This window comes from Montipora capricornis, chromosome 9 (assembly GCF_036669925.1).
Source record: "Montipora capricornis isolate CH-2021 chromosome 9, ASM3666992v2, whole genome shotgun sequence".
Taxonomy (NCBI): Eukaryota; Metazoa; Cnidaria; class Anthozoa; order Scleractinia; family Acroporidae; genus Montipora; species Montipora capricornis.
In genome coordinates, this window is record NC_090891.1 from 29,425,133 (window position 1) to 29,452,632 (window position 27,500).

A 27,500-nucleotide genomic window follows, 5' to 3' on the forward strand; every position below is an offset into this window, starting at 1 on the left:
GATAAAGAAGCAACGCCAAAAATATAATTGAGACGATGTACAAATTTAAAAACACCTGGGTCCCGTTTCTCGAAAATCTCGGTAACTTTTCGGGCCCTACGATTAGCCATTTACGAAACTGTCATCCACTCGTTTTAAAAAGTTAGTCCTTAAACATCTTTTCAAGATTATAAGAAAAACAAAATGATTATGAAGTTTTGTCGCTTAAAACCTCTCTTTTCTTGAGATACCATGACAGGAATTGTGACACCCGAAAAAGGCCCGAAGAGTTTCGGGGCGTTTGAGAAACGGCCCCTAGCCCGTTAAGAGCCTATACGGTAAAAAGAAAATGAAAAAGGACCTAATTCATGTTTGTCCTCAGATTACAAGGCGGAGGTCAACACAAGTGTGTCCATCAATGCAAGTTCTCCTGTTTTTGTGGTCATCAACAATCAAAGTTATTTGGCGGCAGGTTAGACTAATTATTACAACCGAGACCCTTGTTTTTCTGTACCAATTCACTGACTTAAGTGGGGGTTTGTCCACAATAACAGGAGCCCACTTCTTGGAGCCTCCATCTTCTGTATTAACCCTCTGAGTCAGCCCTGTACCGTATCTTTTGATTTTTAGAAGCAATCCCCAAGGGCGTTTTTGTGGATGTTTTCACAATAGCCAATCATAAAAGACCTGTGGTCGGCCACTGATTACATCACGTGCTGCACACCGAAACACAAACTTCAAGGTAGTTCAAAATGATGAAAAGATACAGCAGTTCTAAAAATAGAAAGATATGGGACAGGGTTGACTCCAGGTGATGGGTTCCTGACAAAAACCAGTCGTTGCCATGTCGCTTCCTCTTATTAGTGCTAAGATGCCCACATTTGGCATTTCAACCCTTTCAGTATAACAGTATAGTTTCTACGATGAAATGATATATGAATGGATCATGTAATAATATTGAACTGCGGGTATGAAAGCAATTGAAGCTATGATACTCGCAGTCCTGGACGCAATTTTTGCAGTTGCGTGGAGAAATCAGAAAAATTCAGGACTTCAACGGGTTTGAACCCGTGACCTCGCGATACCGGTGCGACGCTCTAACCAACTGAGCTATGAAACCACTGACGTTGGGAGCTTGTCATTAGTGGGTTCTAATGTTCCATTTCATATATCATTTCATCATTGATTCATTCCTCACGGGAACATTAAAACCCACAAATGAACAGCTGCCAACGTCAGTCGCTTCATAGCTCAGTTGGTTAGAGCGTCGCACCGGTATCGCGAGGTCACGGGTTTAAACCAATTGCAAAAATTGCGTTAATAACTGCGAGGATCATAGCTTCACTTGAGTATAGTTTCTGTCAGCTGAACCTTGTTTAATGTTGTAGCTTTTTCTTCACGAGCCTCTTTTTAGCTCAGTGGTAGAAAATCCGAACGTGTTGTCGGTTATACGTCTGATTGCTCATTGGAGCACTAGGAATTTTTTAATGTGTTTGTGATGGCTTACCACATTCTTGCCTCCAAACGTCGTTGTTATGTGGAGTACCGCGTGAATATGTGCTAAAGTGGGTGTCACGCGTGCAGCACGATTGTTTTTCGTCTTTTAATCAATGATATCACGTGATGGCCGGAATTTAAGCAAAAGGGAGTTTAAGAAACGACGACGGCTACGGCATTGACAACGCCAAAAAGCAGTTATATTATTGGTTGAAAGAATCAAAATGATCGTGCTGCACGTGCGGCACGCATTTTTGTACATTTCTCTCCCTGGTTCAAAAGAACCAGGTGATCTGGTGACGTAATTTCGAGGACTGGGAAGAAACATTTTAACGCCGTATCCCAAAACCGCGCGCGACCGTAGGTGTTGTTTTCGAAACTCCCTGCAGTATTGCCATCGCCAAAACTCTACAGCCCACGTGTCTACCACATTTCCTGTTACTGAATGAACAATCATATAGTCCCGACAAGATCTAACCTCGCTTCTGCCGTGTTGAATTCGAAAATAAGGCCGCGCGCGGTTGTGGGATACGGCGTTAAAATTTTTCTCCCCAGTCCTCCGAATTACGTCACCAGATCACCTGGAAGAACGTAAAATGACCAATTTTCAGGTTTTGACGACAACGTGGAGAGACAACAGTGAATCTTTCCTCTCTCTTTTTGCTTCAAATTCGTACATACCAATCTGGGGCCGGTTGCTCGAAGCCTGGGCCCGGTTGTTCAAAAGCCGATTAACTCTAATCCCAGATTAAAAATTAACCAAGGAGTTTATTTCTCAAATCTAAAATGCTGTTCAACGCTGATATTCGGCAAAACTTTACACTAGAAGAAGTCAATCTTTATAAAACAAAAATAAGCAAAAGAAACTTTTACCAAAAAGTTGAAAACATAAAAGAAAAGTTCACGCTAATCCTGGATTAAGTTAATCGGCTTTCGAACAACTGGGCCCTGGTTTGCGCTAACCGTTGGTTAAGAGGTGTCAAAACCTATAGGTTTCCATGTTATTTAACGCTGGTTAGCGCTAACCATGGTTCGAGCAACCCGGGCCTGGGGGCCCGTTTCTCGAAAGTCCCGAAACTTTACGGGCCATTTTCGGGTGACAAAATTCCCTTTGTATCTCAAGAATGGAGAGGATTTAAGTCGTCAAACTTCACAGTTTTGTTACCTTAAAAGATCGGCTTTCCAAAACAAGCGGTTGGCTGTTTCACAAATGGCTTTTCGGACCCTAAAAGTTTTTGGGGACTTTCGAGCAAGGGCCCCTGGTTGTAACATACTTCGCCCATGCTGTACAACATAAACAAGAAGGAAACATTGTGAAACACTGAGAATAGCTCAAACTAAATAGTTTGAAGTGACGTTTTCGTCGCCCTAGCCGTCGTGGTTTCTTAAACTCCCTAAAGACGATGGCTTCGGCTTCGGCTTCGGCTTCGACAACGCTACAAAGCTGGAAGAAAATTATTGCGTACAAAAGGAAAAACACTGAGCCGTGCTGCACTTGCGACAACGAAAGCATAAAACAACGAACCATTCATATTCTATCTTTCCTTTGAGACCGTTCGTATCCACCTATCACCCACTGGATAGTTCGCCCCAATAGGCAACTTTTATGATAGCGTCATTTGACTACAACTACCAGAATTTAGTTTTTGTTTTTCTTTTCTTATTTAAATTTTGTATTCCCAGCGGGGTGAAAATAACAATAGCTGTAATTAGCATGAGACAAACAAAACCTGAAGTATTCTGGGACTTGTAGTCAAATGGCGTCATCATGCAAATGTCCAATTATGCAACGTGAACAAGTGGTATAATCGCAAAATATCTACGATAGGGCTATGCTGCATTTTGTAGTAGGGAGTTTAAGATCTCCGACGGCGACGGTCGACGAAAACGTCACCTCAAAATATAACTTGGCTCTATCATAAGTCTTTCACCATTATTCAGTCTCGTTCACGTCCTACAATATGGGCGAAGTATTCTAAAAATAAATTAGTACGAGCGGTTTCAAAGTTAAAATAGAGAATGAAGGATTCTCTCTTGCATGCTTACGTTGTCGTCAAAACCTCAAATTAGGGACCTTAAGCAAGCACGACGACGACGACGACTACGAGAACGTTGTCTAAAAATATTATTTCCCGTTACTGTAATAATTTTACGATTACTCCATGTCGTTCGGCTTGGAAAGTGTGAATGCACAACCCAAGAATAAAATTGATGAGAACGGTGTGGATATTCAGAGAGAAAATTGAAAATTCGTCATCATGTGCTCTCGTCCTCCACATGACCTCAAATTTGATCATTTCACGTCGTAGTCAAGACGAGAACGGCAAAGAAATGTATCAAAATGTAAAACGCACGTGCTGGGCGTGCAAAGCTATTGTTTTTGTCCACTAAATATGCAAATTTGCGGCGTTCTCGTAGCCGTCCTCGTCGTCCTTGCTTAAGGTCCCTATTCTGTGATTTCACGTCGTCGTTATGCAGAGGACCGCTAAGTTACTTGCGAAAATCCGTGCTGCACGTGCAGCACGATTATTTATACTCTTTCAACCAATGATATTATTGTTTTGTGGCGTTGTCGTAGTCGTACTCGTCGTCGTTTCTTAAAGTGCCCCTAACCCCAAAATATTTTTTTCGCTAAAATGAATCTTTGCACCTGTTCGAAACGCATTGCGGCCATTTTTTCATTTTTCTGACAAATCCTGCCATTTTATAGGCTTGGAAAAACCAAGCATCTTTTGTTGACGACCGAGTCAGAAGGGGAGTGGGTCTATTCTTGATTTGACGTCACAAACTGATTTCTGTGTAAAAATGTATGCAAAGTAGATTGTGACGTCAAATCACGAATAGACCCACTCCCCTTCTGACTCGGTCGTGAACAAAAGATGCTTGGATTTTCGCAACTTTCGAAGCCTATAAAATGGCAGGATTTGTTAGAAAAGTAAAACTGGTCGCAATGCGTCTCGAACAGGTGCAAAGATTCATTTTAGCGAAAAGAATATTTTGGGGTTAGAAGCACTTTAAACTCCCTAGTGACGCGTATGCTGTTGTTTTCGCTGTCCTTAACTTGAATATATATATCAAGAAATACGTTAATTTCGACTGCGCGAATTTCAGAACTGCAGGGGGCCCGTTTCTCAAAAGTCCCGGTAACGTTTCGGGTCCGAAAAGCTATTAACGAAACTGCCTTCAGCTTGTTTTCATAAGCTGGTCTTTTAACATGTTTTCAAATTAACAAAAAGCAAAATGATATTTAGTGAAGTTTTTTGACTTGAAATCTTTCCGTTCTTACGATACAGAGGGAGTTGTGACACTCCAAAAAAGGCCCGAAAAGTTTGGGGATTTTCGATAAACGGGCCCCCTGGCCAGAGAACTTTATTTTGCGTGCTGACCGAGAGGAACGCCCTCTGACCTAGAACCCATGCATTTATTGTTTTTGTTTTTCGTCTGTTGTAAATTTTTAGTGGCGGGGATGCAAGTCAGTGCAAGGAAGATCAATGAAACTATTTTCAAAGCTATCAAGACGGTGAGAAAGAATCTTTGATCAGTAAATCGATATTTCATTCAGTACATAGAGCAGTGGACTGCTGTGCGGGAAAGGAACTTTATTCAAGTGTCTAGTAGATTTAGCGCTGGAGCACTAATTGGGGACACTGTAAAGACACTTTGGCCTGATTCACAATCACAGTCGTTAAATAATTGAGGACAAAGTGCTGCCTTTGTAATTACACATGCAATTGGTTACGCTGAGTATAAACCGTAGGTCCCTTCTCCTCATACTGAACGAGTTTTCATGGAATACTGTTAACCGTTTAAGAACCTAAACACTGACCGCAAAGAGTAAGCCATAGAGTTGCTGGTGTTGTGGTGCCAAGTCAGTATAAATACTGAGACGAAATACCAATCAAGGACGATGATGTGAAATGCGTCGCTTTGAACTCTTGTAAAACAAGAATTCTAGCGTCTTTAGGCGGCATGTCACGAACACCGACGACAGTCAGGAGAATTCTTAAAGCCAACCTGAAGTTGAAGGGTCCCCCTGTTAACGCATTGGTTACCTGTTTTAAGTTCATTATATTTTGTTTTCATTTTCGCAGGCCGATGGGTGCAGTGATTCATCGGTGAGTGTGGTTTAAATCTCATCTTTTATCTTTTGCACATGAAATTCAGATGGGAGAAGTTTTCAGGTGTAATATGGTACTTAACTATACTTTTCGCGTGAGTGAAAAGTATATAAAGTAAGGCTTTTTTTCATATCAGCAATATTTGAAAAAAGCTTTAAAATACAAATCTATACCGGCGTTCTCTTCCGAATTGAAGCTTAATTATCTCTGAAAATTGCATGGTTTTCCCCAATTTTCTTTTTGGATACAAGAGCACTTACTAAGTTCTGCTTTCTCCGCATAGTTTTAAACCGCGCAAAAATATCCCTGTGTTGGTAAGCATCACCCATAGAAAACCCAAGTGTCTCGAGATGCGCAGAACGTATGCGCAATAACAATAGTAGGGACCGTCCATAATATGTGTCCTGTGGTGCAGTGGACGGAGATCATCTAAAACTGTCATTATGACCTTGACCATCAGTGTTTTTATTTGTATCGTAGGAATGCTGTGTCCGAGTTATCGACGATGACGGTTTCATTGTGGCAACAAACCAAGATGAATCAGAGGTATGAAGTTTGTTAGGGCGGTTTTCAATTGAGTGTCGAAAGTAATTAGCGAATTACTTTGGTTTTGCATTACTTCACTCAGTGATTGGTTCAAAGTTCTCGCGCCACTTTTTCAACCAATCAGAAGTGAAACCAAAACCAGTTGTGGCTCGCACTTGCACATTTTTCTGCGCTTTGTGTCGGCTACGTGTAATTACTTCGAGTTTTGATTGGTGTACTGGATTGTCTCCGTCCTTTTTGATTGGCCAAAGTAATTACTTTGGTTTCGGTTTTAGGATACTCCATTTGAAAACCGCTCTAAAATGCCGTAAATCTTATACAGGGGAACGTTCACCGTCCTATCAAGAGCAAGAATTTGAGCTATTTAGAGCGATCTTGCTCACCCTATTACTAGACAGACATTAGGGAGCTTTAGCACGCACGCGGACGGCAACCGGAAGAGAACATTTCGCGTGCCAGGACAGTGGTGTCTCCCAGATTTTTATACCAATCGTCTCGAAAGCCCCGGCTAAATGTGGTAACATTGTTAAAAGAACACGTCCCAACATTGTTATAAAGAACGCTTCTAACAATGTTGGATAAGCATGTAACATTGTTTGAAACACGTCACTTTGGTCACTTTAATCCACCTCCGCCATTTTGGATCACTCATGGTTCTCGCATTGGAGACTGGGCCCTTAACTGTGACTGGTCTTTGCAATACAGCATTGTTGAAAGGGCGGCTACACGCTTCAACATTTGTTGTATGTTGGAGAGAATGTTTGATCGAAAGCAAAACATTCAGTCTTCCAACAAAAAATGTTGAATGAATGAATGAATGAATGACAACTTTGTTTAAGTCTCAAGTCTAAATAGCCGAGCGCAAGTGCTCTACTAATCATAGGGAGACTAAAATATGAAGTAAAATCTTTTCATCTAAGATTTAGTAAAAGTCAAGAAAATATAGTTAAAATTAGATCTAGGAACTAATTTGTTGATAAATGCTGTCATAATATTATCACCTTATAATTATTTAATACCTCACTACATAGATGAACAGCAAGAACAACGCATAACGTGATTCGTCCTCCAACAGAGAGCTAACGTCAAACTTTCCGAATGGTGCATTTAAAGTTGTTCAAAGTTTTGGAGATCTGATATTTTTAGGCAGTTTTCTCCATAATTTTGGTCCCAAGGTAGCGCAGAGAATGTTGACCATATGTTACTGCATTATGTCTAGGAACGCTAAAATCAGTTTTTCTTAATTAAAGAATAAGAGCTATGAGTCAGATTAAAAATATTGCTAATATAAGCTGGACAAAATTTGTGTTTGACTTTATACACAAGGGTGCATACATCTTGCAGGCGTCTGTTCTTTAGTGTTGGTAGCTCAGCCCTCTTGAGTGGTTCTGAGTAGGTTGCGTGATGATCTTTCTACACAGACCTTAAGCCTCTCTCTTGGAGTCTTTCTATTTTGCGCGAATCGCTGGCTTTACAACAGTGCCAAACTAATTGACAATACGTTAAGTTGGGTAAAATCGCTGTTTTGAACAGCACTGACTAGTTTGGCACTTATAGGAATTAGATTTCTTAGTCGCATAAGCACTGCTATCCTCCGGCTGGCCTTGTGGCAGATTGAGCTGATATGATCACTGAAGTTAAGTTTCGAATCTTAGATTACGCTCAAGAGTTCAAGCTTTTCTTCTGTTTTTATGTCCTCGTTGTTCGCACAGATTGTATATGTGACATCGTTTTTGTCTTCACTGTCACCAATGTTCATAGTGTGATACTCTTAAGATTTCCAGCTGGAAGATTGGAGTCGTACCAGTTAGTGGCATTGCGCGTAGTTTCTTTAAGCTCCAAGGTAACACTAGATTGATCGTTTCCGACGTGGAACATCTGATGGTCGTCTGCGTACATTGACAAAAACACTTTAGAACACTTTATTTTAGGGTGCATAATTACAGTAAAAAAACTGTACTCTCCCTTATGGCCCTATTTAACTAAATACCAATAACGAAAATATTAAATTAATAAATTACTCAAATACTTAAATATTAAGATACTAAGCTACGAAATACGAAATACTAAAATACTAATTGAGAAGTAGTGAAATATTATAAAACTAGAAACTAAAAATGTCACCATATAAGCTAAAAAACTCTGTCAATCCTAAAGGTGTCAGGCGTAAATTTGCACATTATTAAATCAAAGTAACTTCTGATGAATTTTTTTGCACTTGAAAAACAGACAAAGTCTCTATTACTGGTAACAACATTCCAAAGTTTAACAGCATTATAAAAGAACATGCGCTTCATGCTATTTGTTCGTGGAATAGGAAGGCGATAAGGTAACCGAGACCTTGTATCATATAGCTTATTGAATTTGAAAGATGAGAGTTTCTGGGTCAGGTAATCCGGTGCACGTCCATCCAGGATATTTTCATAAATGGTTGATAGGTAGCCATCCAAGTTCAAGAAATAACGGCAAAGTTCTAGCTTGAAAAGGAGCATCAAGAATAATACGCGCACATCGTTTTTGAACTTTAAAAATGTCGTCCAAAAGTCCTGCATTACAATTCCCCCAAACAGACACACAGTACTCAAGAATAGGTTTAATACTAGCATTAAATAAGATTATACGATATTTGACTGGCAAGAATTTTTTAATGCGGGCTAGAACAGCAACGCGCTTTAAAAGTTTTTTTCTAAGTTTAGTTACGTGAGATGACCAAGAAAGAGAAGGGTCGATGACCAGGCCCAAGAGACGTTCCTCTTGAGTTTCCTGTTGCCTATCATCCAGCCACAAGGACAGTGCACATTCTTCACAGCGGGACAGCTTCTGTCGAGTACCCATGATCATATATTTTGTCTTTTCCGGGTGAGCTACCATACCATGTTCTTTAGTCCATGTCGCCGTATTAGAAAGATCTTGTTGAAGTTGTAACTGAACATCAGTCAGGGATGTGGTAAAAGGTAGCATCATCAGCAAATAAGCCATAACTATTCTTCCAGGAAAGGGGTAGGTCGTTAACAAAAAGAAGGAAGAGGACAGGGCCTAAAATTGAGCCCTGTGGAACACCAGAACGCAATACTTCAGTATCAGATACAGCACCTGCGAGATTTACGCATTGACGGCGGTCTGATAGATAGCTTCTGAACCAAAGTAATGTTGAAGAAGAGCAACCATACGTCTGTAGTTTTAACAAAAAACTCGATTTAACAAAAAAGGACAAGTCATTTTGAAATATATTCCACATCAGTGGACCCAGGGCGCAGACCTGGGGGCAACCTCGACTGATCGTCCTGGACGAGCTTGTGTGACTGCGAATTTTGATTCGATATTTCGGGTCGCATAGGTAGCTTTTCAAGAGCTGTATCGTGCCTTCCTCGTATGCTTTCGGCTTGCTGAGTAACATTGACGGTTGGAGAAAATCAAACGCTTTGGACATGTCGGTCGATAAGATGACTACAGCGAGTCTGTTGTCCCTCGCTCGTTTCCATTCTCTACTAAGTTTATTAAGATCGTTTCACAGCTGTGTGCTTTTCGATAGGCAGAGGATTATTCGTAAATATTACCTTGAAAGGCAGTTGGCACTTGCGTGCATATTAGGTGCTCAAATACTTTGTCCACACATGGTAACACCGTTATGGGTGTAACACTTGTCATCCAATCATCACGCTTCCAGTCGCTCGGCCGTACTCTTCTTCGAATACACGAGTTAAAAAGGTTAGCAAGTGGTTGAGATAATTCCTCGGCTCCTATTTTCATAATTTTTGCTGGAATACCATCGCAGCCGGTAGCCTTGTTCGTGTCGAGTGACTTGCGTGACAGATGTTACGTCACTGATCGTAGTAAAGTTCTTTCTTTCCTGCCGAATTCTTTGGATGCTGTGGTCGTTTTCAAAGTCGTCCATTGATGTTACCTGAGCACCTGTACCGCCTATACCAGCGGCTATTGTTGCGAAATGATTGACAAGCACTTGAGCAACTTCTTTTTGGTCTCTTACGAGGGTTTCGTTTACATTCAGCTTTATCTCCGCATTTTCAGCACTCCCTTTTGTGTTGAGAAACGGTCGGAAAGTTTTGAAGAAGTCTATCGGTGTAGTCTTGAGATCTTGGGCTTTTTTCTTCCAGTATTTCATGATGGCAATTCTTCTTTGTTTAGTTGCTTCATTTCTAGCCTTTCGCCTAAGCTCCCAGTTCTCATGTGTTTTATTTTTCAGGTTTTTTGCCGTAGCTCATCGTTTTGCTCTAACGGCTCTCTTCCATTCAGAAGTCATGAATGGAACATCTTTGTCTCGACCTCTCATGGTTTTGGTTGGTGCCAGTTCATTTAAAATGTCATTCATAAGCAAATTTCAGGCGTGTGCCTGATCATCAACTTAATCATACAGGTGACAAATGTGCCTTGGAGCAGTTGATAGGCAGTGCTTGAATAAATTAGGCTCAAAGTGTTTATGACACAGAGCTGTGATGATTTGCATTGAACAAATGTCATCAAACATGCATGCAACGCCTTCTAACATTGTTGATCCAACAAATGTTTTATAACAATGTTTGAACGTGTAGCCGGGACGGTCGGTGCCTACTATTTTTATTGCGCATACGTTCTGCGCATCTCCAGATACTCGGATTTCCTATCGGCGGTGCTTATTAATAAAGGAATATTTTTGCGCGGTTCAAAACTATTCGGAGAAAGCAGAACTTAGCAAGTGCTCTTGTATCCAAAAAGAAAATTGGGGGTAACCATGCATTTTTCAAAGATAATTTGCAAAAGAACGCCATACATTGCTTTGAATTTTAAAGATTTTTACAAATATTGTTGATTAATTATCGTCGAAAAAAGCGTGTTTACCTCCAATTCTCTTTTTGGATTTCAATATCACTTGTTAAGATCTGCTTTTCCCGCACATTTAGTAAACCGCGCAAAAATACCTTTTGAATTAGTAGGCACCGTCCTTAATGGAGAAAATCAGCAATTTTATCAATGTTCGCATCATGCGCACGCGAAGTGATGACACAAAAAATTATGTGCATTAGGGTTTCGCAGGGCAAAACCAGGGAATCACCTTAAGGGCCTAAGTGGGTCAGATTGGGCAGCTTTCACTTTCACTTGAAGGCAAAAGGTGGAGCCGAGGGATGAGATGGACGGGGGAAACGCAGAATGTAAAGGAGAAGAAAAGAAATACTGGTTAATAAAGGAAATATTGAGTTCAAAGACGGAGAGATATAACCTTCCTGACTCGAAGCTAACTTGTTTCCACTTTAATTTTTTTACGAATTCGCTGTAAAAACAGAAATAATCAATTTTGATCATCAGGTTGGCAAGTCCTTTGCTCATGTGGAAAATTGTGTCATGAAGGAGTTTCTGGATCGTGCTTTTTATGAAGGGTGAGTTTAAATCTGACGTTATTGCTACAGATCGAAATCAAACTTTAGTCGTGTTTTGCTGGGATCGACCGTTTCAACAGCAACAGATCTAGTTTGAAGGGGTTGAAGAAGCCCATTATAATTTGCGGTTGAAACGCGTCGGGTACCTCGACTTCTAGCGTCGTTTACAGCTATCTGTAGCCAGCATCTTGCTTTGCCGCAGTCGCCTAGTTACTTTCGACTGTCATTTGAAAACTGCTCTATCTCTAAAACCCAACGGACTCAACCTAACGAAAATGGTTGATTCCTACTGGAGATTTTTAATGAAAAACAGAAAAGTCAATGCATTTTATTGATTCTAATTTTAATGACGCGACATCAGCGTTTTGTTACAACTTGTTAAATTATCATTGTCTATAAGCACATATTGGTGCCCTTTTGAAGGAACTCGTTTGATCCTTCGTGCAGATTGACGTTCACCAGTGTACAAGAGGAATGCGAAAAGTCCAATAATGCCGGCGACAGTTCCAGTGCAAGGAGACTTTTAAATGTAAGGCCATTACGAAAGTTATTTTCTTGCTGTTTCTGTTTTTTCTTCTGGAAAGTCGTTGGACCCTGTTCAAAAGAGAGAGAGAGAGAGTGACTTATAACTGCAATTTGTGGGCCATTAAGCTGAGTGGAGGTCTGGGTACTCGGAAAGTTCAGTTGCTTCCATTATGACAACTTGCCTCCTCACAGTTACTCTCTCCCTACGGTGGCATTCCCCGGAAGCCTGCACGAGAGCACCAGGCGACGGAGTCATACAGTCACACTATATTTTTAGAGGGATTAGAGAGAAGGAAGTGACAAATGCGAAAAAGAAACAAAATCCTCCAGAAAGCCTCTCCCACGGGAGAAGACGCCATCCTTAACAAACACTTTGATGGCGAGTTGCTTTGCTTAAGGGATGATTTCCTCGCCTCGCAGACTGTCCAGCTGAATGCGTGCTTTCTTTGACCTAAACCTTTTCTCATAGATTTTGTGTATTTATAACCGATAAAGTTAGCGCCTGAGTCAACTAACTGTTATGTTCTTTCGATTCTTTTTGTTGTTTGCCAGCCCCTATTCGCGGTGACAGCCTACGTACAGTTTTGGACACAAACCCTCTTTTGGTAGGTGGGTTACCTTATTCGCCCTTGTCACACGGCGGCCATATTGTCCCGGGAGACCAAAAGAGCTTTGTTTTACCACGGCAATCTTCGCAGTGAAAACCATTGGGGTGAGGCTGGGCGTGGTAAAACAAAACTTTTTTGTTCTCCCGGGACAATATGGCCGCCGTGTGACAAGGGCGAATAGACTTGATTAAGCGCTTCCTTCCAAATAAGCGCCGCGTCTCGAAATGACCGTTGCAGAAAATAACATTTTCAGCATGTTTCATGACACATTTTGATCGGGCCTCCAAAAATTCTACTCTTGTATGTAGCGTCTTAACTTGAAACTGGACCATTGGGGGCAGGTCATGTTCCCCCGTAAAGGAGTCGTTGAATGAAATAAATATACCTGAAGTATACATTTGTACATTTGTCCCGGATGGGTGCGAGGATCCATTACTCCATTTCGTTGAGGTAGTTACTCTTGACCGATGACGTAAAGCAGGGGTGGCGCAGTGGTGAGAGCACACGCCTCCTGCCAATGTGGCCCGGGGTTCGATTCCCGGTCCCGGCGTCATATGTGGGTTGACTTTGTTGTTGGTTCTCTCCTTGCTCCGTGAGGTTTTTCTCCGGTTTACCCCTCTCCTGAAAAAACCAACACTGCCAAATTCCAATTCGATCCGGAATGCACGGACACATCATCAGTGTTGAACGAGTTCCTGAGCGCTCTTAAGGTGTTCCGTGGGTAAACAAACAAACAAACAAAAACAAAACAAATTACAGTTAACCAACCAAATCTCAGTGAATATGGTCAAAGTCTGAGCCGAGCGCGGGAAAACGCACACGCTAATAGTCACGAGTGGTTCGATTTTGCCTCTGCATTGGTCTAAGATGTGCCGTGGTATTTTGGCCAATCACCATGCGAGGTAATAGACAAATCATTATAGTCTTTGAATTATCTTTTCCTTATTTGAGTGAAGACTGTTGCAATCCCTTTTTTAGCCAAGAAAAGTTGACTCATTTTCTGCTTTTGCAGGTCTTTGGCTCAACTCAACGTTTACAGTTTCTTTTCTCGCCGTGGTGTAGGTAGGTTGTATTAAACTTTCTCGAGTTATAAATGCCTGACTAGTGTCTGTTTTTGCTGTTATGTGGTCTCATCGATCAACAGTCCATTCAGAAGATTACGCCAAGCCGACCACATTGCTGAAGGAAAGGCCAGACCACAACACGTTAACAGTTAATGTTGTTGTATTATGTCGTTTCGTTGTGTTTTATTGGCCCTGAAAAGCCCCTATGGGGAGTGGTCAATTAAAAACAGGGTGTGGGTTTTTTAACGTCCCACCCGGGGCCTACGGTTTATCGTCCTTATCCGAGAAGACTAGAAAGTCTATTCACATGTAGATGTGATTACAAAGGCAACACTTTCTCTTCCGTTGTCTGAAGACCCTGAGGGTTGGTCCGGCCAGAATCGAACTCCCGACCTCCCGCATGGCTGCCCGATGCTCAACCAACTGAGCCACCGGTGCGCGGTGCTGCAATTATATTCAAATTAACTTCGAATCACAAAGCTTGGAATGTTGCCATTAATAAATTCCTTCTCTTGTTTTTTTCCAGCTCTGGCAGAAGAGGAGGAAAATTCGGGCCCGGAAATGATCCCATGTTCCAAAGAACTGGATTTTTATAAAGCTGTTTTGAAAAACACCTCATATGACCGTGGTACGGTTAAAGAGACGGGTTAATTCGTAATGTTTTATTACTTTCCATAATGGTCATCGAGTATTGACAATCTTTTTGTCGTAGTTGTAATTCGTTGACCATCGTCTTGGCTGCAGGTGGAATTAATCATTGTAGGACAATCTACCTTACACGAGGAAATTTCTTGTCCAGTTTCAGTTTTAATAGGACATTTCCGAGTTCATGTCTGCCTCCTCTTCAAAGTGAGTCTTAAGTGCGCAGTTTTTGTGATGGGGATAGTTCTGATATGCAAATGAATGAAAACTAATTTTCGTAAGAAGAACATCGCATTTAGACTCTATATTTTTGGAGGAAGTCAATGAACAGGAGGTTATTGATACAGCTCTGGGGCACCTGCGGGATACGATAATATTTCAATGAAAATTGTAAAACAAACTATTGATCTAATTAGTCATCCTCTGCGAATTTAATTAATTTATCAGTTTGATCAGGTATTCCAGATAAACTACCTTTGTATACCTTTGTATAACTCAGGGGAAAATAATTTTTTTTCAAATTACAGACCCGTTTCGGTCTTACCAGCCTTTTCGAAAGTCTTAGAGAACGTACTATATAACCGTTTACCGCCGACGGCTTCCCCATTGACGAGTAAAATCGGCTGGCGTTAGACAGAGTAAAATCTTTAAGTTCCAGTGGCATTTATGGCAGTGAAAGGGTTAATGTCCTTTCCTTTAGTCAATACGGTTTTCGGAAGAATCAATCCGCTGAATATGCTTTAACATACTTGTATGATAAAATTTCCTCTGCCATTTATAATAAGGAGTTTACTGTCGGGAATTTTATTTATTTATCTTAAGCCTTTGACACTGAAGATCATAGTATTTTCTTGAAAAACCAGCATTGTGGTGTTCGAGCCTGTGCATTGAATTGGTTTCTGAGTTATCTGAGTAACAGGAAACAGTTAGTGGAGTTTAATGGTCAATGCTCATCTCTTTACAACATACGGTGTGGGGTACCACAGGGTTCTATATTGGGATCTCTGGTTTTCCTTATTTATAAAAAGTGACTTATGTCCAGGGTCTTAGACTTCATTTTATTTGCTGACGGTACTAATATCTTTTTTCACATAACGATACCAATCTTCCACCCTGCTAGCAGAGCCTTTCATTTGCTTGCTCAATTTTGCCGTTCTCGAGAAAGCATGCATGAAGCAAGTAAGATTTTTATTGAGCATGCGCTGCATGTTATCAAGATACAGTCTCGAACCCAAGCCTAATATGCCAGATCTCGCCGCCATCTTGGTTTTTCACGCTACAGCGGACTCAGTAATAACCATCGGTTTTGTCACTAAACGGATGCTCGCACTGGAAAAACCGGTTTGACGAGAGAAAACAAGATTGACCAGTCCAGAAGTACGGGCTGCGGCGGCTTCAAAGAGTTAACGCGATACAGGCAGAGCCTTCTTGACTGTCTCTTCCTCAGTAAAGAAATAGACAAAAGGAGGTGCCAATCTTCTCTCTGAAGTTTGCATTCTGAGTTGCTGAAATTAAGTCAGTGGTGCAGAGCTAATAAGCTGTTCCATTAATTTAAAAACATCTTATTTCATGCTCTTTAAGCCTCGACAAAAGAGGCAAAAACTTGATATATCTATAAAAATCAGTGATCATTGTAGCGACCGAGTCGAAGAAACTGTTTTTCTAGGCGTTGTCATTGACGAGAACTTATCTTGGAAGCCACATGTACTGAAGTTTCAAGGAAAATTTCGAAATCAATTCACCTTTATCACTCGGCGGCCATTTTGGAGTCCGTGGGGAATAAAGACTTTGTCTTTGCATTGTCTTTGCCCGTCCAGCCTCACACTGAATGAGAGGGTTGGACGGGCAAAATCTTTGGTTTGGACATTGAATGATATGGGTCTATAGGTATTAACTACAAATCAAGTTTTTGTCTGCCAACCACTTCTTGCGTACGCTGTGGTATAGTTTAGTCTATCCATATCTGATTTATTGTGTTTCAGTTTGGGGATCTACTTACCACTCAGTTACACAGTATTGTCACTCAACAAAAAAGGGTTGTCAGAATCATATCAAAGGTTTCTTGCGATTCCCACACTGAAAGTCTCTTTAAAGAACTCAAAATTCTTAAATTTCAAGCGATCTATTTTTTCAAATTGGAAAACTTATGTTTTTCTTTACTAAGGGGTTACTTCATAATGCATTTGGCAATATGTTTCAGTTTGTCTCAGAGACAGGACCAAATTCCTTTAATTCTCTTTCACCTGAAATCCAAAACGCTGATAGTGTTGGGTTGTTTAAGAAAAAGCTTAAAGATTATCCTTTTCTTGTGATCTTATATACTGGGCTTTAGTTTACGAGCTTTGCGTGTGTGTGTGTAAAAAAAAAAAAGAAAAAAATTCCGTGAAAATACCTACAAGCGCGTGGATTCCTGCAAATTCCTACAAGCGCCATAGTCGTTCATTACTGTTAGTTTCTAATTCAGCCTACTGCTTAATCTCAGAGAGGAGCTTCTTCGCCACTTAATGTCTTCAATAGCATATTATAATATTGTCATTGATAATACTGAGAATTGTGGCAAACTGGAACTTTGAAGAGGAGCAGACATTAACTCGGAAATGGCCCGTTTATGAATTTCCTTAAAGTACATTTCGTTTTTTTTTTTTTTTTTTTTAGATTTGGATTGTCTGGGTGCTGAATCGCGGTAAGATGAGATGTTGTCTTATTTTTTTTTTTACTGAAATCTTCCTTTCCTCACAATAAACAGAAACGGAGAACGAAATTTGTCACAGGCAATGAGAGAGCCTTTTGCATGCTCACATCTTAGGCCAGGAGCCGATTACCCGAAACTTCCTTGCGCACGTATTGTATCCTTGAGTCAACGCTGTCCCGTCTTTTTATTCTTAGAAGTGCCTTCGTGATTCGGGTGTGCGGTGTGACGTAATCAGTGAATGACCATAGGCCTCTCATGATTGGCTATTGTGAAGACACCCACGAAAACTCCCCTGGGAGTTGCTTCTAAAAATAAGAAGATACGGGACAGAGTTGACTCGGAGGTTTAAAACGGAAGATAGAAGCTCCGGGTAATGGGCTCCTTCTGACGCTTATTTGTCTTGTAGGCAAGTATACATGGCTCCTATTAATGGCACCAATCTGCGACTGGTAGTGGTAAAGGGAAGTCACACTAGTGGATGCAAATCTAACCACTCGCAGTCAGGAAGCCGTATCCTTTTGAGTTCTTCGTCAGTCTCCCTTGTTTAGTCCGACAAGTGCAATACGCATTACGCACAAGAAGGCTAAGATTGTGGTGACACAATCCCCTCATGTATTTTGTCGGCTATTTGGCCGTCACTGGCTTGACATCGTTTAGCAGAAAAGTTAGCTTCCCGCGCAGATGCTCCTTTGGCTTGTCTCGCCATTTGAGACAAAAACAATGTCTGCTTAGGAGCCTCTCGACTGGGACGCAATCAACGTTACAGTGACATCACATTTGTAAGACTTAGTAAGTCCTTCGTTGGTGATGGCCTGAATGGTTTCAGTTTTGCCTTCCTCTAGCAAAGGAACAAGAAATAACCAAATCTTTACTAGACTTCGAATCAGCCGAGCGGCCCGCTTTCTGAGGCAGTCGTGTTTTGTCTCGACTGATTCGAAGGGGCTGCTCGCAGTCTAAATCTTTACCGTCTCACTAAAGCAGGCATATCATGCGCGCTGGCGGAAATACAGGAACAAGTTTGAAGCTCTTAGAATTGTGTGAAGCGTGATTTTCCTTAACACGTTGTATTGTACAGAAAGCCATGGAAGTCAAAATGGCCGACCAGAGCCTGTTGATGAGTATGACAGACGCAGGCCCGAGTTTCCTTGTCATGATAAGGGGCAAGATGAGGTGAGACTAGAAAAGAAACACGTATTAAGTATGCGCATACGTGAGTTTAGGCATCCTGCTCTCGAGTTTCGTTTTCCTCTATTTTCGTTCCCAGAGGCAATAATCTCTTCAAAGCCCTTCAATGGGAAACGAGCTCTAGCTGGTTCGTAAACGTAAATTTCTAAAATGCGAAACGAGTGTTTGGTTACGAAAGTGAGCCTTGACTATTTCTGCGTAACCAGGCAGAGGTCGTTCGTCCGGGTTCTGGGCGAACGAATGGCGGTGTGAATCCTCGATGCATGAGGATGACTTGCCGCGACACTTGCTCTAGCCGACCGATTTCTCCTTTCCGCGTACTAAACCAGTTTTAGTGACTGCAAATGGAGTATTACAAATGGCTGTGTTGCGTCGGACCTATCTTCTCTTCTCAAAGACTCAACTTTTCAGCTTGCTAGTGTTTAGTGCACATAGGTTCGTAATCCGAAGGTAAAATAGCTCAATAATGTACGCATTTTGATTGGTCCAAGCCTATGATCTATTAGTGGACAGACGCATAGCTGACGTCATCATTAAAAATTTTTTAATTCTTTATTATATAAAACAAATAAATTCCATGTTGCCGTGTGCGTCTGTTCAGAAATAGATCACAGAAGACGTCAAAATTTGGTAAAAAAAAAAAGTGGCCCACGAGGCGATAGCTGAGTTTGTCACTGACGTCTTCTATGATCTATTATTAGGGAGTTTAAGAAACGACAACGGCAAAAAGCAGTAATATTATTGGTTAAAAGAACGTGCACGTGCGGCACGCTTTTTCGAACATTTCTTTCCCGTACTCGTCAAAACTACTACGTGAAATGACCAAATTCAAGGTTTTGACGACTACGTGGACAAACTACAGTGAATCTTTCAGTCTCACTCTTTACTTCAAATGCGTCCGTATCAATCCAGTTTTAGGACACTTCGCCCATATTGTATAATCTAAACAAGATGGAATAATCATGAAATGCTTAGAATAGATCAAAGTGATATTTTGAAGTGACGTTTTCGTCCCCGTAGCCGTTGTGGTTTCTTAAACTCCCTATTCCTGAACAGACGAAAACACGATTCATCGTCTCACTAGTTTAAACGTTTCGTTTCAGGGTAAACCTCCTTGTGCATTGGCAAGCCTTACATCTCCTCACTTCATCATCGTGATTTTTTTGCTTATTTTGGCGTTATGCCCTGAATAGTGGAGGTAATGTAAAGGGAAATGTGAACTTGACCAGAGAGCTATCAGCCCTGACGCATCGGGACGCCGCTCTCTGACGTCATTACCTCTTGACGTCACAAACCTTTATCTGTGTGAAAAGTTTTGATAAGTTTTGTAAGATGTCCAGGTTATCAAAACGAGTCGTTGTTACTCGTACTTTTTTACCTGAGTTTTTCATTGAGTTGGCTTTTCGCGTTCGTTTGGGCGTATCTTTGGCGGACAGCAAGTTGTGCAGACAGAGGCCTGGGTACAACAGGTTTCAATTGCACTTGTCTTTGAATCTAATGGATTAAAGTTTCCTTCGTATTCCAGTTTAACAAAACCGTGAAAACACGAAGCCAATATTGAAATGTGAAATCTTTTCACTTTTATATTAGGATGATTAGCTTAAGAATCTGTACTACCGTCCTGTCATGTAAAATGTCCACTTCTGGTTTCCGGCTGTGGCCCAAAACCATGTCGCGTCCTATTATATTTAATTATTACTCCATGAGCGTACGAGATGGTGAGTAATTGATGTCATATCTAGGTACGCAAAATCCGAGATTGAAAATTTAATTCTTATTTATACTATTTATAATACTGTTTGGGCATCAGAAATCAATGACAGCAGTAATATCGAAAAAAATTGTAGATAGGGATGCAAACTGCTCTCTTCGTTTAATTCATGTCGATTGAATGTGTAGAGTGTGCTCAACACAGATTTATTTAATGCTGGTATTATCTCGAGTTTTCCTCATGTTAAAAACCAGACTATTTTATCTTCGTTTTGTTTGATTTTTCAGTAATTTCGAAACAAAATCGCAGAATTTACCGTTACGCCACTAAAGATGGTTTTCATGACGTAACATTAATAACAATATCGTAATTTTGTTATATACCTAGACTTTCACTCAACAAAACGAGCACTTTGATTGGTTGATTCTTGGTCACGTGCCCCTGATCAAATTCAAATGTATCCCGACCGGGATTGAATTCCGCAGTTGTTGCCGGCCCCGGATGGTTTGCTGCGATTGTTGAAGGAAAAGTCGATTATACACTTACTGCCTGGTCTTTCGGGAAAACAAAACTGTTTCCCTCGGGACCATACACTAAATCTATAATAGTAGTACGAGGAATCAGAATCTTTATATGTCCAAATGTAAGAATTTTAATGTGGTAAGCCTGATTGCGAATTAAGAAATAAAATGACTGTTTTTTCCCGAAACCTTGGTCTTCTGTTACCTTATTGCCCTCTTGCTTCCTGTTCAGCCCTAGTCATCGAGTTATTTCCTGGCAGAACGTCTTTTACGAGTGTGTTAGAACGGCGCAACTCAAGCATGCAACTTAAGCTTAAAGGGGCTAGGTCACATAACTATAGAAGAACTCTAACAAAACACAGGGAAGCCAAGAAGGGACATGGATGGACAAAACTGGAGAGGATTAAAATGGATTGAATTTGGGTAAATTTGAAAAACGTCGGCTCACCTTTTTTCAAATTTATATCAGTCTGTATCAAAATGTCATTTACACAGCAGGAAAATCATCCTCAGTTGTTATGTGGCCGTGATTTTGCAAATGAAAGACTCTTGCTCTGCCAATTTGACGCTTAGAGCTCATAATTAACAAAATTAAACAAAATTACCTAAAATAGCGTGACCTAGCCCCTTTAAAGCACAAGTTTTCTCAAACTCAGTTGCACCCTTATTAGGTAGGCATCTCCGTAGCCTGTGTACAGCCGCCTGCTCTCCCCAAACATCGGCTAGCCTCTCAGTAGCTAGCATTTATGCTTGGGTCACAACTGTAAACCAACCGTAATTCCTACTTACCCACCAGTCCTTGCGCGCTTTAAAGCGCACATCCAGACATTTGAGGGGACTTTCCTTTGTCGTTTCTAGAACATGTGTTCTTTTGTATTGCTGATATATCTCTGTATTTGCAAGGTATGTAGCCAGGTATTCCCGTTCTGGATTTATATAAATACCAGTGCACACGCACTCAGATTACTGGAGGGAAGGGACTGCGCCCTCTCTAGTAGACGATCCAAAAAAAGTTTTTTACTCCTGTTTTAGTACACAAACCCAGAGTGGCAAAGGCACCCTTCAGTTAGTGGCTCCTACTGATGACAATCGTATATTCGTATCAACTGCATAGAGAAACGGAGGTCGGTTTCCTGAGATTTTCCAAGGCCAACTAGCCATTTTCCAGTCCAAATAAATCTCCCATGCCAGGCGTCCGGGCCCGCGTCACGTCACACTGATAAGCAGTGGACGAAAAAGATTGAAGGGGGAGAGGCAAGAAAACTGAAGAAAATTGCTACACAATATGGTCGAGTGAGATCTTCCTCGAATACTACCATGTGACTGCTAGAACCAAGCGGACATGGGCCCAGGTCACGTACCGCTAATTGCTCTGCGAAGACAAATGCGTAGGCAATCCGCACCGCTCCTTATTGTATTGTTAACTTTACTAAGCACCCCTTTAACCAAACAATTGATTGCAAGTGTAATGAAACGATTGCTTCGAATTATATTCTGTTGAACTATAGGAAATGAGTCTTGCTTTAATACTCTTCAAGTAGCTTTTGCATCTTTCTGCAATAATAAACTCGATAACTTTCAAACCAGGATGTTTTATAATATTTTTACTATCTACATTGAATAAATAAATCCTCTTATCATGACAGGTATACACAAAGTCAGCTGCGCCAGTGACATTTTTAAACACGCCCTGAAACATTTCCCTTCCTTTCAAAGTTTAAGTTCCGCGCTTGGCTGTTTGAAATACACTTTGATGATTGGCAACTATGTTAACATTAAATCTCTATTGGTTTTATTACTGGCTTTCTTATGTGTCTCATTGTTGAACCAGGCTCCGTAGGTTTAAATGGTGCCAATGAACCATAGGGCCTGGGGATAGGCAATTCAGAGTCGTCATCCGGGATATAAGCATTAGGTCGAGGCTCTGCAGTCGTGTAGATTCCACCGGGGAGGCGATAGTGTTCTTCTTCCTCTTCACGCTGAAACAAAGAGATTATCTTATCACTCGAGGCTTGACCCTTCATTAAGAATGGGTGAGATTTTAGAGACCTCAAAAAGCATAAGTAATATGAAGGTCATGGGTTCCACCCCTGTAATTAACTCCCGTAAACTACAAACCTAAATCCCACAAACCACTGCCCGCCTGACCCGGATCATCAGGCCTCTGATTCGTGCCGGTAAAATAGAAATTTATGCTAATTTACAGTCATCCCAAATTACATATTTCAATTCCTAACATGCACAACACCTAGTGCGGCCTTTTGGTACTCACCATTTTGCTATTATAAAAGAAAAAGGAAATAAACACAAAAAGGAACTGAAACCGTACTCCAAACGAAAATTACTTGTACACAAAAAAGCGGTACCTCTTTCCTTTCCATAAGCTCCTTTTCTCTACGGACTTCATCGCGGATCATCCTCAGCCACTCTCTCTCAGCCTCCTCGTTTGGTGCCTCCCCTCTTTCCATGCGCACGTAACACTGCTCCAATTCCTGTTCTTTTGATTTCACTTCCTGTTGCAGTTTCATGGCGGCAGCCTGATTCATGGACAGTTCAGAAACTAATGCCATCATCTTCCGCGTCGTGTCCTTTATCTTGGCCTGGTATTCGTTGACCTAAATAACACGGAAAAAAATAATAAAAAAATTCCCCGATATTTCTTTTATTCCCTCACATTTTCGTCAGACCCTGTAGCTTTCCAGATGCGTGACTGGAGAATTAAACAACAGATGATTCAACGGAAACAATGCACTTAGATCTGATAACAAAAGTAGGTAAACGTCAACAAACCTTTTGTCTGTGAAATAAACGGAGCACAGGAATAAAAAAATGAATTGTGTATTACACCCTACACACGGATGACTGGATCACGTGGCACCCCTTCTAAACCAGAATGTGGCAAATTTGGTGCTTTCTTCCAGTCTGTAGATGTATTTTCCCTAACTTAAAGCCACCTCTCTAATAGAGACCAACGAAAATAGCAGTCCGGAATAGCCCATTTCCGAGTTGCTGCATGCCTAAGTTTCAAAGCGAGTCCTGGTGCACAACCATTGAAATGGAAATGAGTTGCGTATTCTTATGCAAATCAAACTCATTTCACTTACAATAGTTGAGCACCAAGACTCACTTCGAAACCGAGACAAACAGCAACTCGGAAATGGCCCATTGCTACAGGATTACTCACATTTTCCACTTTTCTATAAAAGTTTAATTATATGGATGGCAGTTGTTGCCGATTTAACGAAAGTTCTGATTGGCTAAGTGCTGGACTGTTATTCTATTACAATGCCAACGGGCTGATTGCGAATTTTCGCAAATTAAAAACGAAACTAAAGGTAATTCAAACGCCAAAAAGGCCAGTTTCGTATTCTAACGGTTGGACTGGATCTAGCATGAAATGGAGGCTAATGCGGGCAAATTAATTTGCATTTGAAAAGATTTGCCCGCATTAGCCTCCATTTCATGCTAGATCCAGTCCAGCCGTGAGAATTCGAAAATGGTCTATTGGCACTTTTCTGTTGACGCTTGTTTGGTCGTTGCTTCTTGAAGATGCCGACGAAATTGACCTCACCGAATTGTCTCGCAAATAAATACACTTTTTCTTTTAATGAAATACACATAAGTCCCCCTGACCTGTGCGGTTTAAAACGATAAATGAGCTGACCAGATGCAATCGCTTCCGCGTGAATCAACTTATTACCTTCGAGCTTTCGGTCTTCAAGGGAAAATCTCAAACTGAGGCCTTGCAGTATTGACCGTGCGACAGCGAGTTTAATATATTAGTTAAGACCTCACTTTCAATTGGTGAGTATTTTTATTAACATACAAACTGCAATAAATAACTTTAGCAATTATACAGTTCTTATGCACATTTACACACTAATATACATGTACCGGTAATCCTAAATTACCGCCCTGAGCATATCTATTCCACTAACATGACTAAAAATCTCCACATACGCTATGAATACACAACATCTGAACTGAAGCACAATTACCAACCTTCTTGGCTAGTTCGAGCGTATCTTCCTTCCCAGATTCCGACTTTTTCTTGGTTCTGTCTGCCAGTCTGGTAACCTCTTCAAAAATCAAATCTTTCTCCAGTAATTTCTCCTCTTTCTCGGCCAGTCTCAGTTCAAGTTCCTCAATTTTCTTAGCGAGCACGTCTGGCTCAGGGTCCTGGCCTCCCAACAGTCGGACACGACTTTCATCCGACGGATCTTCGAGCTGTTTCTCGAGCATTGCAAGTCTTTCCCGACAGGCTACCAGCTAAAAACGAAAAGATTACAGCCACTTAAAAACGATGGCTTCTATTACTTACTTGGTGTCCCGTGGGCCCTCTTCCGTACCATTCTCTCAAGTACGACACTATTACCGCGAGCATGCATGCAAACCAATGAACTCTTGAAGTCTACAAGTTAGCATAACCTGACCAGTTGGTGTGTGCTGAGCAGTCGTCTACCCTGTGGGACGTCGTGGTTTCAAATCCCTGGGCGGAGCCACACTACAGGTCTTTTAAGAAGTGAGGAGAAAATGCTGCCCTTTAAATGATGCTTGCCTCTTATGCAAACTTTTTTAGGGTCTCAACAGACAACTTTGCTCTCCAGGAATGTCCATGTTTCAAAAAGAAACAAGAATCTTATAATCTTAAAATTGTCTAATTTTGAAAGTGGCTCTGAATCTGCTCCAGAGAATTCTCTGTTAATCACTTTTTCCAGCAATAAAAATTAAGGGACATCGAGTTCGCTTGAGATATAAGTGTTTAAATACAAAATATAGGTTGTTTTTAGATAACTCTTTTGTTGCCTTGGTAACCCATTACGTCATGTCGATGAAAGCAACTTGTGAAGCAATTATTGGTGTCTCATATGGATATAAACGCACCTGTATTTGTAATGTAACCAATTCATTATCCAGCGCTTTTTTGTTGGGCATATTCTTCTGCGCCACTGCTATAGATCGCTTGAGTTCATTCACCTAAAAAAGAAATAGAGTAACTTGAGATACACCTAATATCCTAGACTTTGTAAATTTTGGTACATCTCTAACTCTAATTATACGTAATTTTCGAAAACTGTTTGGATCAATGAATATAGTTCTTAAACTGAGAACAAATCCAAAAATGTGTTAATTAACGCCTGGGCAAACGAGTTCAACATTTTCTTCAACATCCGTTGAACAGTGGTGTTGAAACCGCTTTCTACCGCTATAAATTCAACCGAGTTAAAACATGTTGAAAACGTAGTTAAATCGATGTTGAATGAGTTTAAAAGCGTTTAAACTTTGTTTCAAGAACCATTCAACATTTCTTTTGTTTTCGCGAATGTTGAAAGAAGTTAAACGCGTTTGCCCCCCTCTTTCAACATTAGGGAGCTATGAGGGAGCTTAAGCAACGACAACGGCGACGGCAACGAGAACGTCACAAATTTTTGCATATTTAGTAGGCAAAAACAATAGCTTTGCACGCCATGCACGTGTGTTTTTCACTTTTGCCCATTTCATTACCGTCGTCAGCAAAACTACAACGTGAAATAGCCAAATTTTAGGTTTTATGGAAAACGTCATTACTTGAGGATAAATTTTCATTTTCTGCCCTAAATTGAGCGCCGTTCCTACCAGCGTCATTTTTGAGGAACTAAAAAACCCCCGTCATATTAAAAAAGTTGAAATATTAACGAAGCGATTACAACAACGCGAATTTATATTTTGAGATGACGTTCTCGTTGCCGTCGCCGTTGTCGTTGCTTACGTTCCCTATTGTTGCGTATGCGCGTGCGCACTAATCGGTCTCTTAACGTCGTATCCATGTCTGTATCCATAGTAGCAACTGCGGCAACAGCGTGGGACTGAATACAAGGCTTTATAACAAGTATAGTTTATGAATAAAATCATCGCGCTTAGATATAAGTTCATCGTGTTCAAAATGGACTGGGCCTTACAATTATAAAAGTTATGATACCATAAATTAGGCAAAAATATAGAAACTAGGAGTATACATTAAATTGTACATTAAGTGCCCATAATTTCCTAGATTACATGCCATGAGCATAGAGGCACATCGCCAGAAAAAAAGCTTCTTTTAAAGCGTTCAGTTTTGCAACTTATGAGGGATGGCCTGTCTTTGTTGCGAAGGGAGCGGCCGAGTCAGTGGAACAAGATGGTGAAGGCGGGACTCGGGCTTTTTTATCTTTGTGAATAATTTGCTACACAACTGCTTTCTTTTTGTACGAAGAGATACACACAGGTCTGGTACCTGGTTAGTAACTAGGGCCTCTTGATAGAACAGCGCAGAATAGATGATGCGCAGCGCCCGTTTCGACACTCAATCGATGCTATCCCATAGTTTGAATCAAATGTTGATGATGTGTTGAAAGTCAAACCGTTTGCCCACCCCAGCAGTCAACATCACTCAACATCGTTCAACAAAATCGAACGGATGTTGAAGGAAATGTTGACCGTTTGCCGAGGCCTTACCTCCATTTTCAGAAAACGTATTTCTTCTTCCCTGGCCTTTAATTCCACGTCACCATTACGAATCATCGTTTCTGTGGGAAAAAAATCGACAATCGAATTTTCAGATCATTTATCAAAGACTAGTGGAAATAATGATCGAAAAGAAATTGTTACCTTGTATATTCAACTTCTCGTAAAAGACACACACTTCTTCGTTTGTCTCTATCAAATGTATTCCCCTGAAGACAAATATAGATACAATGTACAAGTAAAATCAGACATGTTTCAGAATCGCTCGTTCCAGCATAAAAAAAACTGTTGCAAGAGAATTAAACCAAGATAGTAATAGACAGAGAAAAGAGTAAAGGGAAAGGGCCAGGATCTGTGAATTTTACAAAATGTATTTTTACTAAGAAATAAAAGTCGGTTTTCTGTAACATCCGCAACCACATAACGCGACAACATTAAATCACGTACGCCTCAAGCAGAAGGCCACTTTAATTCCTCGCGGTCAAGAAAGTCTTCTGCCTCTGCGGACACTTCTGTTTCCATTTCTTTGTTAAGTAATTAGATTATTAAAATTAATA

At 40.8% G+C, this 27,500-nt stretch overlaps 2 protein-coding genes and 1 pseudogene across 2 annotated transcripts in view; 1 reads left to right on the plus strand and 2 right to left on the minus strand.

Annotated features, from left to right (window-relative positions):
* Positions 1–20,648, plus strand: part of LOC138017852 (voltage-dependent calcium channel subunit alpha-2/delta-4-like) — a 27,931-nt gene extending 7,283 nt beyond the window's left edge. The window contains exons 6-18 of the mRNA XM_068864838.1: positions 362–451; positions 4,935–4,996; positions 5,568–5,591; positions 6,075–6,140; positions 11,442–11,512; positions 11,960–12,041; positions 12,590–12,642; positions 13,658–13,707; positions 14,236–14,337; positions 17,007–17,034; positions 17,450–17,553; positions 18,119–18,213; positions 19,332–20,648. Coding sequence (XP_068720939.1) covers positions 362–451; positions 4,935–4,996; positions 5,568–5,591; positions 6,075–6,140; positions 11,442–11,512; positions 11,960–12,041; positions 12,590–12,642; positions 13,658–13,707; positions 14,236–14,337; positions 17,007–17,034; positions 17,450–17,553; positions 18,119–18,213; positions 19,332–19,421 — 917 coding nt within the window. The 3' untranslated portion in view covers positions 19,422–20,648. The remainder of the gene's footprint in view (positions 1–361; positions 452–4,934; positions 4,997–5,567; positions 5,592–6,074; positions 6,141–11,441; positions 11,513–11,959; positions 12,042–12,589; positions 12,643–13,657; positions 13,708–14,235; positions 14,338–17,006; positions 17,035–17,449; positions 17,554–18,118; positions 18,214–19,331) is intronic.
* LOC138017853 (uncharacterized) lies at positions 6,154–8,549 on the minus strand (annotated as a pseudogene).
* Positions 20,649–22,049: 1,401 nt separating the features above from the next.
* The window catches only part of LOC138017855 (coiled-coil domain-containing protein 146-like), a 40,363-nt gene continuing 34,912 nt past the window's right edge, over positions 22,050–27,500 (minus strand). The window contains exons 17-20 of the mRNA XM_068864839.1: positions 25,345–25,437; positions 24,463–24,729; positions 22,827–23,075; positions 22,050–22,439 (exon numbers count right to left, since the gene is read on the minus strand). Of these exons, the coding sequence (XP_068720940.1) occupies positions 22,236–22,439; positions 22,827–23,075; positions 24,463–24,729; positions 25,345–25,437 (813 nt within the window). The 3' untranslated portion in view covers positions 22,050–22,235. The remainder of the gene's footprint in view (positions 22,440–22,826; positions 23,076–24,462; positions 24,730–25,344; positions 25,438–27,500) is intronic.